This window comes from Cimex lectularius, unplaced genomic scaffold (assembly GCF_000648675.2).
Source record: "Cimex lectularius strain Harlan isolate CLEC.00 unplaced genomic scaffold, Clec_2.1 scaffold52, whole genome shotgun sequence".
Lineage (NCBI taxonomy): Eukaryota > Metazoa > Arthropoda > Insecta > Hemiptera > Cimicidae > Cimex > Cimex lectularius.
This window is the reverse complement of record NW_019392742.1, coordinates 1,861,796-1,877,605: the sequence shown is the minus strand read 5'-3', so window position 1 is coordinate 1,877,605 and position 15,810 is coordinate 1,861,796. Positions and strand designations below refer to the sequence as shown.

The following is a 15,810-nucleotide window of genomic DNA, read 5'->3' as shown; positions in this document are numbered from 1 at the left end:
CTTATTATCCTCGTTTTGCCATATTCGGTGGTGGGTTAGTCACTAAAAAAAGCACGATATAAAGTAGTTTATTATGTTGTATATAAAAATTGTTGTAATGAATTTTTATTAGATCCCTAATAATAATTTGTATGCTAATGCTAATTTCATTCAATGCTTTATTGACACATCAATTTTTTTTGCATATTATGTACTAATTTACGCTGGGGAAATATATTTTTTTCAATGTGTATGGTGTTTCTTTAGTTTGCCTGCATAATAAGGATTTATGATTTTTTTCATGTATATAGAGCTGGTATTTATGGGAAAAATAATAATAATAATAGCCCATTTTTTCATTTTAACCGTGATCATTAAATATAAATTAAAATTAAGAACATCGAACTTCTTTACCGTAGTAAAAATATTAAACTTTTACCCTCTATGTTCTTTAGTTGTTGTTTTTTCCTCTCTGTATATTCTATGTCCGTACTTGGGATGCTAAATCAGTGTTTCTGCTATATTTGTCAGCCAGTGGCGCGAAGAAAGGCGTTCTGTCCACTTCGGACGACTGTGACAAACGCACAAGAAATCCAACTCGGTATTGTAACTTTATATTTATGTAAATGAGCCACGGACTGACCCAACCCGCGTAACATCCTGCCACAACGGGCCTTTTTTAGGCTTGTTTAATATTTTACCGAGAGAGCGATGTAAGTTGACTGATGTAACGAATGTTGAACTAAACGATAAACAATAACTCCTGCCGGAAAAGCTTATGTTCTTAAGGACTTATTGTGACATCATTTCTAGGCTCCATTTGACTTGCGACTTGCAATATCCTTAAACATTCCTGTCTAGAGGTTTTCACCTAGTACTTACAATTACAGTACGTCGAATGTCTGTAGAAGGTGGCTGTAACATATCCATCATCCATCAATGTCCTTTCCGATCTTTTTGGTCTGCCTAACCTTCCTTTATCATCCTCAGTCATGAGTTTATGTCAATTGCGACGAAAAGCAGATCAGGATAATCTAATACGACAAAATGATAGGTTCATCATCTCAAGAAATGTCACAATATCAATAAGTTGTATATACACTGAGAGGCCAATAAAGTTACCACCTTTAATATGGTTAATTATCTCTTAGACAATTTTCCATTCATTTTAGAACAATATGTGGTCCATTTTGAAGGATCAGATGTAAATAAAACACGTATAAAATCTTCCATTTTCAAGTTGATTTTATAAATAAATCTTTGAATAGTCAATCTCTGTGTTGGTTTTTCTGTAAAGCTTTTTTTTCTAGTCCCGATGGTTTGATGTTTTAACTTGTACCATTTTTAATTTTGTATGAATGGGGGTTTTAAGTGATACAGATTCGGTTAGAATCATAGCATTGTTGGAAGATAGAAGAAGTCAAGCGTATATGGCCAGGGTGCTTAATATTCCTAGAACAACTCTATGAAGGGTAAAAAAGTCAATGGCACGAGCGGGATTCGAACCCACGATCTTCGCCTAGATACGCCGCTGCTCTACCACTTGAGCTATCGTGACCTCGATCCACTCGGACACTAACTTCCCATCTCAACCCCACTTTTGAATTTTCCCTCCTTTTTGCCATTTTTCAAATTTGTAATCGGATTGGATTCTCGATGAGAAATGAAATGGCCACGGAGAGCTTTAGTGAAGTACACTTCATATTCTTTTATCTCAACTAAAAACCTTAATTAATTGTAATATATTAATTGGTCAAGCAGACCACGAAATTAGTGAATTTAATGATTTAAAATGAAGTATACTTCACTAAAGCTCTCCGTGGCCATTTCATTTGTCGTCGAGAATCCAATCCGATTACACGACATTTGAAAAATGGCAAAAAGGAGGGAAAATTCAAAAGGTGGGGTTGAGATAGGAAGTTGGTGTCCGAGTGGATAGAGGTCACGATAGCTCAAGTGGTAGAGCAGCGGCGTATCAAGCCGAAGATCGTGGGTTCGAATCCCGCTCATGCCATTGACTTTTTTATCTCAACTAAAAACCTTAATTAATTGTAGTATATTAATTGGTCAAGCGGACCACGAAATTAGTGAATTCTATGAAGGGTCTTCTATCGCTACCAAGATACTGGAGATTACTCAAGAACGGATGGATCAGGTCTCCTCAGAGCTGATGGTTTTATTGTTTCAAATGTATTCCGTAATCGAGATTCTACTCTTGTTGAGATCAAGTAATGACTTCAACAAGTTAGAAATGTAAACGTAAGGGGAATACTTTCAGAAGCTGGCTAACAAGCGAAAAAGCCTGCCAATGGTCCAGATCTTTTGAAAAGGCACAGTACAGATCGGTTAAGTCTCACAAGAAATCGCATCAATTCGTCTAAGAAAGATTGGACTAAAATCTTACTTTCGGATGAGTCAAGGTTTTGTCATTACTCGTGACAATTACGTGTTATGGTTTGGGCAAACATTTTTATAGAAGGTCGCACAAATTTGATAGTCATCGGTTCCCTAAGAGTTGCGCGATACATTGAAGCTGTGTTTCAGATAATGTTCCTTATATGCTACTAATTGGCGACTGTTTTGTTTTTATGCATGACGGTGCAAGGCCCCACACAGCTTGAATCGTTGGTGACTACTTCGAAAGGGGTTCAATTCGATGTTTGGAGTGACCAGGATGTAGTCCGGATCTTAAACCGTATTGAACATCTTTGGGCCGAGTTGTGAAAGAGGGTAAAAATCGCCCAGTGATAGAAGATTTGCAAGAGTTAAGAATAGCGCTGTTGAAGGAATACGAAAATATTCCACAGCAACGTCGAATGCAAGCGGTATCAACCAAGAAGATGAAATACTCCATACAGAATTGGCCATTTTCTTCATTGTTTCCATGGAAACATTTTTGGTAAACCCTTTATGTTTTAGTGGTCAATTGTCCGAGTTTCTTCTTTCAATTAGTTATTCTTTTTATGTAACGTCTTGGTTGGGATAAAAACGTCAGTGTCTCGAGCGGGATTCGAACCCACGACCTCGGCTAAATACGCCGCTGCTTTATCACTTGAGCTATCGTGACTTCGATCCTCTCGAACACCAACTCTCCATCTCAACCTACAACCGTTCGAATTTGCCCTCATTTTTGCCATTTTTCAAATGTCGTGTAATCAGGATTCGATTCTCAGCGACTTATGAAGTGACCACGGGGAGCTGTTAGTGAAGAATAAACATTTTTTGTAAAATTGTTTTACTCAGTTTAATTTTTTTATTTAGCTACATCTTATATTTTTCTTTAAAGATATCCAGTAAACAACAAAAAATAAAAATTAAAAGGATTGCAAGTATTTACTAAATAAAACTAGGGTGGGCACTGTTTTTAATCTCAGAGTACTAAACTAATTGATAGTCTCCTTCTTCCTATTCTGCATTTCAGGCTGAACTTTTATGTTCATAGTAAAACTGTAGTAAAATCCCAACAACAAATGAATGAAATCAAATGACCCATTTAAAAAATTTCGAAAGCCCACATAATGTACAACGATTGTACATAACACGCGCCATGTTGAACAGTCGCAATTCAAAATTGCAATTATAAAAAAAAAGTAGCCGGTTGAAAAATCTAGTAAGTCGGTTAAATGCTAAACAACTGTACAGAATCATTTATTAAATACAATAAATTACCACTGCTTTTTTACATCACAGTGTTATTAATCGCACTTCTCACTTGCGTTCGAGATAAGCTCAAAACTAAGTGGGTCGCTTCGGCTGAGTTCAAATTTTATTACTGTTGTTAAATGAACGCTTCCAATGAACGCTTGCATGATGTGCAAAGGCTGTAATACACGAAGATTGCCTGGTTTCCGTATTAAGCAACGTTGAAGAATATGTAAGAGTCTGTTGGTATGTTGCAGGGCCGGCGGAGGGAGAAAGCGACGCTCTCATAGGTCGTAGCTCCGGTACTTCGCCACACCAGCCGTCCCCAAGTATGCTGCTATTGCAAACTCAGGTAAGCAAGGGAATTAAATTATATTTTAATGCATGAAAATAGTAACAACGGTGTTATCTGGGACATTAGAGGAAATCTAAGTATCTATTTCTTATTTTTCTCAATGGATTGTTTTTTGATCATCTAACCTCTGTTCTAGCTTTTTTAAGTTGACAGTTCAATACAAAAGTCTCAAGTTTGATAAGAATTCATACATTTTTGCAATCAAAACACTCATACATTTCTGAGCATTTTTATAAGAGAAAAATTTAATTTAATGGTGTATCTGAAAATCAACAAAAAAGTTTATTAATCGAAAAAAATTTATAGTTCCATACATACAAATCTCTAACATTGGGGAAATTATATTTTCAAGTGCTTATGAAACTTCTGTATCCTATATACGGATTGTTTTATCTTAAAAAAATTTCGGGAAATCTCTTTTTTCCTAGTCGTGGTGTTGTAAGAAAGATTTTTTTACGAGGGTTCGCAACAGTAGAGGTCATATAAACCCTCAGGGTGCCGATGTTTTTGAAAACAAGCCCATTTGTAAGTATGTCGGGTTTGAATGCAGGGCCGCTGGATTCGAACCCGGGGCCTTTACCTCATAGTGATGAGCGCCGTACAAACGCCACAGACGCCCCCTAGATTTTATTAAACATCTGTATTCTGTATACAGACTGCTTTTGGGTGAAAAACTTATGAAACATGGAATGATATGCTATTTTTGAATTTCATAGGCATTGGTGAAGATTTTATGAACCATTTGTATGCTATAAACAGGCAGTTTTGGGAGAAAAATTTATGAAACTTCTGAATTCCGTTGGTGAATTTTGTTAAACTTTTGAATTTAGTATAGGGACAGTTTTTGGTTAAGTACATAAAAAACTTCTGTATTCCATAGAGGTGGGACTGTAGCGAGGAAGTTATGAAAATTCTGTATTTTGTATTAAGGCTGCTTTGGATGAAAAGCTTACAAACTTCTGTATTGATGTAGATGTGCCTTATTGGTGAAGATTTTGTGAAAATTGTTTAACCAGTAAACAGGCTTCTTTGGTTTTAAAAAAATCATCAGACATAGAAAAATTTGCGCAACTTTTGAATTCTATAAACATTAGTGAAGATTATGTGAAAATTTTCTATTTTGGAAACGGCGATTTTTGACTAAGTTACGTGAAGTGAGGTTGTAGAGAGGAAATTGTGAAACTTTTGTATTCTGTATTCAGGCTGCTTTGATTGACAAACGTGTGAAACTTTTGAATTCCGTTAGTGGGTTGTATTGAAGAAGATTTTTTTTTAACTTTTGAATTTAGTATACGGGCGGTTTTTGGTTAAGGACATGAAAAACTTCTATATTCCATAGAAGTGAGGTTGTAGTGAGGAAATTATAAAAGTTTTGTATTCTGTATTCAGGCTATTTTGGGTGAAACACGTATGAAATTTTTGAATTCCTTTAGTGGGTTGTATTTGACAAGATTTTTTTAAACTTTTGAATTTAATATACGGGCGATTTTTGGTTAAGGACATGAAAACTTCTATGAGGTTGTAGTGAGGAAATTACAAAAGTTTTGTATTCTGTATTCAGTCTGCTTTGGGTAAAAAACATATGATACTTCTGAATTCCGTTAGTGGGCTATATTAGTGATTCTGTACTTCGGATAGTGGTTATTTTGGTAAAGAAATCATAAAATTTCACTGTTCTTTACACCGGTTTTGTCTCCTGAAAGTACTTTTATAAACAAAATTTCGGAGGAAAAACTTATGGAACTTAGTATACCGTACACATGGAGTTTTATTTAAAAATTATTAAACTTTTGTAATCTTTCTACAGTCGGCTTTGGTTACTCAATATAAAACAATACGCAACTTCAGATTAATATGACGTAAAACCCATATAGAGTACTCATGCTGTTTTTTTTTTTTTTTTTTTTCTCGGTTATGTTTTAAATTGACATATGGTTTACATGTATATTGTTCTGTCGGAGATTCTGATTAAATCCAATTTCATGAAAAAATCTCAAGTATCATTTATTATTAAATTTAACACTAAATAACATGAAAATTTATTTGAAAAAAATTCTAGTCTTCTGAAATTCTGAAAAAATTAACAAGGTTGCAGTAAGTTTCATTAATCAAATTCATCCTTGGGCCACCGATTGGCCCCCCTGTGCCTCTTAATATTCCGAACCTTTTACTTTTTATCATCCAGATTTTTAATTTATTCAATCAGTTTTCATAATTTGCTTAATTGGATCGCACCAATACGACCTGGGCTTCGGGCAGCAATCGGTTTTGTTTAAGCGATTTTTCCCCTTGTATATGGTTTTTAAGTGGTTTTGGTTTAAAATTTGAGAAATTATTCGACATTTCAAAAATTGAGATGGATGAATTACTGTTTTTTTATAAAATTGCCTGTAATCCCTGTACTGTTTTAAAATGTATTTGTGCGATCCGTTCACAAAATTAAAATTTTAATATAACCTGACATTTTCTTGAACCTCTTCCGAAAAAATGTTATAAATTTAATAATTAATTCAATTCACTAAAAACATTTTCGCGGTGTTCATAAGTGTTCTTTTTTTCTATCATATTTATGAATACTCCACAAAAATAAATACCATCTGAGGATATATCTGCTGCAGATTTTACTTAAAAGAGCTATCACTAATGTTTTATTGTACTTTGTTTAAAAAAAATCAATCCAACGTTAAAATGCCTACTTTTTAATTGAAAAAATAATATATTTTCCTTATCGACGACTTATTTTTGTTTAGAAGAATAAAAGTGTTCGAATTAATATAATTTTTTATTTTCTGGACGAGAATTAGAATACAAACTAGCTCTTTATAACGGTATTTATGATAATCTATGACTGGTTGTCATGTAATCCGTAACAAAGATAAAATTAATCAATTAACCAAATTAAATTAAATTTTAAAACATCATACGGGTAATTCCTCTAGACCAAAGGAATACAAATCATACAATTCTTTGAACAGGAATTTGCCAATTAAATTGGATAAAATGACTGTTATTATATCAACTGCATCGTAAAATTAACCAAATGGAATAACTCGTTATGGTAATAGATGTTAATAACTGGACATTAGCATCAGAGTCGGAGCAAGACGACAATTAAATTATTCGTCTCCTAGGATTTTGGTCACTTGTGTCTGCTTGGGTCCGTAGAGCCGCGTCGTAAAATATAACTGAGATGGTTATCGGACCCCAAGGACGAAAGCCTACATCCAAACCAGTGGGTGAAAAATGGATAATGTCCAGGTATAAATTTCTTCTGAGTTGTTCATATCAATTATCGATTTGTTCTAACTGGAATATCGGTTGGATCCTGTTAATTCTATAGTTCCCATCACAAACAAGCAGGTCAATCGTTGTTTTTCTCGTAAAAATGTTAGTTTTAACAAAAAACGTTGTATATAAGGTAATCGGTAAAATATTAGTCCATAATAGCATAGTTAGCATAAGAATCGACCAGTAGATTGGTCGTTTGTTCCTCCTTGGCTGCATATAATCTCTGATTTGGTCTGCTAAGCATAAACATAAAAATTATACTCCTTAAAGTTGTTCCGTGATTTATCACTCAAATAAAATTGAAAAATTGCAACAGCAAAGTATTTTTTTCCGATTTATGATGGTGCTATTAACTCAAACGGAATTTAAAAATTGAAATAACAGATTGTAGGATTTATTGTTGAAGTTTGCCAGGGTGTTGTATCTGTAGTTGAGACGTACTGATCATCACTATCCGGCTTTGGTTGCTTCCTGGTCTCTCAGATACTTTCCGAAATTTCTCGACCTTCAGTTATTTTGTTAATCACCAAACCTATAAAAAGGAATTTTAAAAAAAGAAACACATACTGAAGCTGATGACATGCTGATCCTGCCGTGACAGACTAGTACGATGTTCTGCAGGCAAGGTTGTGTCAGCAACCAAAAATAAAATTATTATATCAACGCAACAAGAATTGAAAATTTTGAAGCAACATGTACGATTTATTTTTGATGGTTTTAAGTGTTGTACCTATCCGATCATTATGGTCCGCCTGTCCTCGCTGATTCGTTCTAGTCACATTTTCCCCTTCCATTAACCGAATTTCGTCATCTTAAGGGGTGGTTTGATGGTAATTTTTTTCAGAAGGAACATGACTAAAAAAATAAAATAAACGACGAACTGACAACAGAAGATGTTGAAATGGAGATCCTGTCGTGTCAGGGCAAAACAGCGAGGGTAGGCGGACCAGGATGATCATAAACGACCAAACTACATAGCAATGAATTAACAAACTAAGAAAATGTTAAATGAGGACGATTTTGTCTCTCCACTTTGTTCAGTTCTGCAATGACAGGATAGGCGGATCCTAATATTCAGAATCGACCACATTACATGCAAGTTTTGTTTTGATATGTGGTAGTTATGTTTTCTTTATTTATTTCAATATTTTAAAGTTTTTATTCATTTATTTATACTTCGAGTGGCTTATTTTTAGGATACCTCAATATTCCATATACCAGGTTACATTTGGTAGTACTACTATATTCAAAATACATTTCAAAACTTTTTAAAAAAGTTTTAAAATCTACAGATGATTTAATTAATGTATAGTGAAGAAATAAAAATGACCATTGAGAATGCTGTAGTTTATACATAAGACTTTTTTTCTTCTTTTTTTACGAGGGTTCGCAACAGCAGAGGTTATATCAAACCTCAGGGTGCCGGTGTTTTTTAACAAAAGCCCATTTCTAAGTTTGTCGGGTACGAATTCAGGGCCGCTGGATTCGAACCCGGGACCTTTACCTTACTGTGATGAGCGCCGTGTCAACGCCTAAACCGTTGCGGCCACCGACGCCCCAGCATAAGACATAAATGAACTAATATATATGATAAGTTATATGATATCGATTTTCCAGCTTTTGGATTTAAGATTTAAAAGTAAATAATTTCTCCTTTCTTCTGTCACGTCGAAACGTTCTGACCTCCTGCATACGATCGGGTGATCTGTTATCCTGAAAGACCCCGGGGCCGGTTAATAGCCGGAAATCACACCCACTCCCTTATGTCGGCGTATAAAGCGGCTTGATTAAGCTGCGAGCAGATTGCGGTGTCGTATATCGGCCGATGAATCGAAGAATCATTTCATTTCCCTTCGGGGCAGCTATAAATTCACCCAGGACATCAACAGGATAATCATTTCCCTCCGGCCGAGATCACCCTTTTTGCTTTGACAAGGCCGGTAACCCGAGCGCCGAAAACGAGGGGAGCTCTTTAATAGTGTAAACATATGTTATCGAGGGTGTTTGTGTCTTTTAGGGACTCAGAGAGGCCACTAGACACTTTAAGCCTGTAAAATCTGATTTATTCCATTAATTGAAATGGATTTTTTTATCGAGAAACTATAAAACTTCCTATAGGTTTATCTACTTCATCACTTTCGGACCGTTCTTTTTTTCTTTTTTATAATGGATTTTCATCCGTGTTATATTTTTGCACCTGAAATCTACCGGGAGAAAAATTGCTCCTTTAACGACCTCTTTTAAACGACCTTTATCTGCAACTTTAACAAATCCTCGGCATCAAGGAATTAATGGACACCCGTGAAAAGCCCACTCCGATTAATTTGGTTTGCGCAATTGGAAATTATGAAAGACAAATAACTGCGGCTGGAGGAGTCGGCCGATGGACAAAATGGCGTTTCGCTTTCACCGCGTTGGAGGAGTTGCTGTCACAGTAATTACCAACGGCCAGCACGGGTTGTAACTCATTTCCACCCTGAAGCGAACCGGACCTGTTTAATAACAACCGCCTGGAGTAAACACTAGGAGAAGTTAAATGTTAATAACGAGGCTTCTGGAATATTTTCAAAAGGATAATTACGATTCGGACAGATTTACGGTGTCTTTCTAGGGTTTCACCTGGTAGAAGTTGAGGATTAGCAACTATTTCTAAAAGCGATAAATCAGTGGTTTATGTAAGAAACGGAATCGAATCCCTAGTACGATTCACTTGACGTGAGAATTCAAACTCTCTCGCTAATAAATTCATTTTCGATATAGCCTCGATACCCGTCTCAATGAAACCAACTATGGAAAGTGTCTCAAAAAACGTGTTTTTGATTATGCTGAAATCACCTCGCATTGCAAATATTAACAACGACATATTAATCGGCAGTACGACCACATTTAGTTTATTTTCGTAAATTTACAGATTACATTATTGACAGCCATTAATAAACACTAACTTAAATAACAACAATTTTGACATTATTTAATCCAGCTCATAAATTTACTCTCCTGGTTTATTAATTATTCAGAAATCGTGAGATGCGGTCTGGTGTGATGTAGATTTCAGAAAAACATTATCTTTATCGTGCCAACGTTTCGATCTTTATTGAGATCATCTTCAGGGCCTGGGATTTACAAACATTGTTTACATTTAACAAATAAATTTAGGGAATGGAAAAGTGAATTTATACAATGCAAATATATTTTTTATATTCAATCAAAGTATTTCTACTCACTCAAAGTGTTTGTCTTCTGTGTAATTGTGCCATTCTTGCGTGTCGTGTTGAGAGTGCCAGTGAGATTTTGCTATTTTATGTTCATATACGTTGTATTTTGAAGGGGTGGGGAAGGATTAAACATATTTCTCTCGTCCGATAACTTCAAAATAGCTTTCAAAAATTATAAAACAATTCAAACACTTTTTTCCAAAATTAAAGATCCCACACCAATAACAAATAAATCTGACGTAATCTACAAGATCAGCTGTTTAAACTGTCCGGCAACTTACGTCGGTCTTACATCCCAATATCTGGACAAGAGAGTAAAGCAACATATCTATGATTGCAAAAACCCAAGCAAAATCCTACAGCACTCGCTACCCACCATTTTGATCACCAACACAATTTCGACTTCAAAAATCCAAAAACATTACAGAACAAAACAACGGAGATAAACACAGCATCAATTACAGAACAGATACATGTAAACTCAGTCGCAGCTACGCCAATATCACTAATCAAATTCAATATAGATAACATACATATATCATCACATTACATTCCACACATCAAATATTTTTCATAGTCTAATTGTCCAACTATTTAGCTTTCCTTTTCCTATTTATCCCTTTCTATATAATCCTGAAAGGATAATCTGGCCGAACCATTACCAACACATTGTTTCTCTTCGTCGGCTCTTTTCTCCTCAAAGAAGCCGACGCCTTATACAAACATGTCTTTTCTATAACGACTTCCTTCCCCACCCCTTCAAAATCCGTCGTATATAAACATAAAACAGCAAAATCTCACTGGCACTCACTACGCGACACTCAAGAATGGCACAATTACACATAAGACAAACATTTTGAGTGAGTAGAAATACTTTGATTGAATTTTAAAAAATATATTTTCCATTGTATAAATTCACTTTTCCACATCCTAAATGTATTTGTTAAATGTGTTAAAATTGCTGTTTTATGTTTATATACGTCAGATTTTGAAGGGGTGGGGAAGGAAGTCGGTCTTGGACAAGAGAGTAAAGCAATATATCTATGATTGCAAAAAAAAACCAAGCAAAATCCTACAGCACTCACTACCCACCATTTTGAACACCAACACAATTTCAACTTCAAAAATCCAAAAATATTATATACAGAACAAAACAAACATAAACGTAATTTCTTAGAAATGGTTTATATCAACAGAGATAAACACAGCATCAATTACAGAACAGATACATGTAAACTCAGTCGCAGCTATGCCAATATCATTAATCAAATTCAATATAGATAACATACATATATCATTACATTACATTCCACACATCAAATATTTTTCACATAGTCTAATTGTCCAACAATTTAGCTTTCCTTTTCCTATTTATCCCTTTCTATATAATCCTGAAAGGATAATCTGGCCGAACCATACCAATACATTTTTTCCCTTCGTCGGCTCTTTTCACCTCAAAGAAGCCGACGCCTTATACAAAAATGTCTTTTCTATACAGACTTCCTTCTCCACCCCTTCAAAATCCAACGTGTATAAACATAAAACAGCAAAATCTCACTGGCACTCTCAACACGACACGCAAGAATGGCACAATTACACAGAAGACAAATACTTTGAGTGAGTGGAAATACTTTGATTGAATATAAAAAATATATTTTGCATTGTATAATTCACTTTTCCACATCCTAAATGTATTTGTTAAATGTAAACAATGTTTTGTAAAACCCGGGCCCTGAAGATGATCTCAATAAAGATCGAAACGTTGGCACGATAAAGAAAATGTTTTTCTGAAACCTACTTCACACCAGACCGCATCTCACGATTTCTGAATAATTATCGATTAACGGTCACTAATCACCACACATTTCTCCTGGTTTATGTAAAAAACGGATTCGTATCATAGGAACGGTCAGTTGATGTGAGAGTCAAACTTCAAAGCGCATTCTCGCTAATAAATCCATTTTCGATACAGTGTCAAGTAAATCATTTCATTTATCACGTACTATCAATTATATTGAAATCATTATATAAGCTATCGTCGTAAAATGGATTTTTCAAAAACACCGGCACCTCGATATGGAAATAAAAAATAAATAAATAAAAACTGCTGCCATAGTGGACGTAAACAAGGGAACCAAATTGCTGGAACTTTTCAGTTAATGTGAGAGTTCGAAGATCGTTCTCGTAAGCACGTATGACATATATATAATACAATATTGAATATTACCTTCTCAAGTAAACGAAATATTGAAAAAGTCATGTTACCATGATGAAATCTTTGCCGAATGTAAATAATAAAAACGCTGTGATTATTCAAGAAAAATAACAGTTCTAGTTTGTTTTTGTTAATGAGAATACTAATCAATACATATAGTACATGAGTACAAGCGCCGTGATTTAAACAACGTGACACAACATAACTGGATATTTTCCCCTTAATTTAAAACTGATGTGGCGCGCAATTAAATTCTTCTTCCTTTGTTTTTTATTTGTCATTCCACTTCATTTTTATTTTTTAAATATTCAATGGTATTTTTGTTGACCACTTTAATGTTGAAATCTAGTTCATGATGATGTGGAATGCAGTAAAATAGTGTTTCTTCTTCTTAATTGGCATTCCTCTAAATTAAGTGGACAAGTAAAGACAAGTTAAACAATTAAAAAGAGAGAAAAATGGCAGTTATGTTGGAATCCTGGGTGACTAGAAGATTTTCAACCATCTCAACTAATTATAAATTAGTGTTCTACATTTAAGTCAGAGAATCAATCGAATCTGCAATATTCAGATCATATGTTTCATGTGGAAGATTCTGAAGATTTTTAATCACGTATTTCGACCAATTATCCAACCAATTATAAATCAGAGATCTTGGTTTATACAATAAACGAAATCGAATCTCTGGAACAAGTTCTCTGATTTGGCAATGGTAACAACATTCGCGCTAATAAATAAGTTTTTATAATTCTTTTTGTATCATTTTAAGAGAAATAACAGATAATTATGATCCATGTTTAGCATTATCCCCTCAAATTAACCACTAATAAAACATTCACTTATGAGTGTCTGATTGTGCTAAAGTTTTGCTGACGGTAAATAGTAAAAAGACGGATTATTGAAGAATAACTCATTCGTTGTTTTTGTTGTCTAGTCTACATAGGGTTGAATCTACTAGAATCTTCTCAAAACGGTAATTTCTATTCCGTCAGATTTATCAGAGTTTCTAAGATTCTTGGATAATTTGGAACTGTTTCAACGAGTTGTAAATCAGGCTTAATGTAAAAAACGGAATCTAATCTCTGGTAAATTCAGTTGAAGTATAGATTCGAAAAATTCTTGGTAATATATACATTTTGATATAACCTCGACGCGGCCTGAAGTAAACGAACTATTGAAAATATCACCTAACGTCTGTTTTCAATTGCAACTATTTCGATCAGTTATAAATCAGGATGTATGTAAGAAAATACTCTGGACTGATTCAGTCGATGTGGTATTTTACACGCGCTAATAAATACATTCATCACGTACGCATGAACGAACTTATCCGAACATTTACTTATATATTCATTACCCCGCTTAGGTAAACTAACTATTGAAAAATCTATTTTAGTACATTTCGATTATGCAGCATTGAATCGTATTAAAACGTGGGATTATTGAAGTAATAGAACCCCTGTAGTTTGTTTGTTGTTTTTTTGAGAAAGTTCATGGTTGTATTAAATCAAGAAAAATATGAAACGCCGGCTCCACCTTGCTTAAAAACGAAATTGGGAAAGCCAGTTTAAAATTTCTCAAGGATCTTTTGCACCTTTCTCAATTCACCCCTCGTTATTTTGTAATGTTTCAAACAAATTGGAACCAATTACTGAACGTTTTAACCAGTGTTCATCGAACACTGGTTAAAACGTTTTCACCTTTTTGAAAACTGGCAAAAAATAGGATGTGCTTGCAAGACTTCGTAATCCTGTTATAAATAAAATATTAAAGTTCCAAACGAAACTTGTCGTTGAAATAAGTAGATATAATTTCCTAAAGTTAAATACATGTTTATTTTGTAACATGAAAACATTTTTTCTAAATATGCCAAAGATCTTTTCAATATTATATCAAATTTTGTACAGATTTCTTCTCCAGAGATGAGTTTTGTACGGAGTACATTTGTGCAAGGAACGTAATCGATTCCCGGAACAATTTAGTTTATGTAAGAGTTGTAAGTACATAGACGATAATAAATACATCCAGCATGTATTCATAACCACACTCCAGAAAACATAATATTAAAAAAAATATCATTAATCTTCGTTTTGGATCATGATGGAACTGATGAATCATTGACGATTGTAAATATTAAAAAACGTCGGATAAGAACTCTTCTCGAATGATCTTATAGAAAAAAAGTCTCATCAGATAAAAGTGGGGGGATAAAAGTAATTACAAACATTCTGGGATATTATGAAAACTATAAATAAAATTTCATTAAACTTGTGGGTCTTAAGATGATCGAACTATTATTTGTTTTCAAAAAACAGAATTGCAGCTGGTGAGATAATTCAAAATGCATCACGCTAATAAATACATTCAGTGCTTTCGTATGAGCGTAGTTATGTTACGATTTGCGATATATTCTTTATATCCCGCCTTAGGCAAACAAATTTATGAGTCTTTTGACTGTCACTTGGAAGACTTTGGGAATTTTCAACTACTTTTAACAAATCATACGCCAGGGCTATTAATTTTTTTAAGAAACAATGTCATACCTTTAGAAGAATTTCAATTGATGTGATTGTTTAAAATACATTCGCGCTAATAAATACATGCGGTACTTTTGTACGAGAGCAGTCATCTTAAGATTTGCGAAACGATACATCCTTTGGGAAGTTACAATTTTTTAAGAAAATATACGCCACAGCTTTTAATGTTTTCGAGAAACAACGTCAAATCTCTAGAAGAATTTCATTGATATTCAGATATTCAATTGAAGTGAAATTTCAAAATGCATTCCTATGAGCGCAGTCATCTTAAACTTTTCTCATTGTTATGTCCTTTATAACCTTAAAGCAAACGAACTGTTAATATATTACCTTGATTTCGATTATGCTAAAATACTACCCAGTGTAAATATTATAATCCAAACACGAAGCGAGGTTTTTTGTATTTTCAAGTTAAACTTGAAAATTATTAATGGTGAGTTAGTGACTTTGCCCACTCCAGTCTCTACTGCTGATTTACCCGTACATTTGCTCTTAAATTGTGAAGACTTCAAAGTGATGAGTCTACAGTCTGATCCTTCCAAACGTTTTGGTTTGTGTGTTTCGGCTTGTTTCGTGTTT

At 34.2% G+C, this 15,810-nt stretch overlaps 1 protein-coding gene across 2 annotated transcripts in view; it reads left to right on the top strand.

Moving 5' to 3' along the window:
• The window catches only part of LOC106666815 (probable nuclear hormone receptor HR38), a 76,257-nt gene that overhangs the window by 31,544 nt on the left and 28,903 nt on the right, over positions 1-15,810 (top strand). For both annotated transcript variants that reach the window (XM_014394281.2, XM_014394279.2), the window contains exon 2: positions 3,879-3,973. In XM_014394281.2, the coding sequence (XP_014249767.1) occupies positions 3,879-3,973 (95 nt within the window). The remainder of the gene's footprint in view (positions 1-3,878; positions 3,974-15,810) is intronic.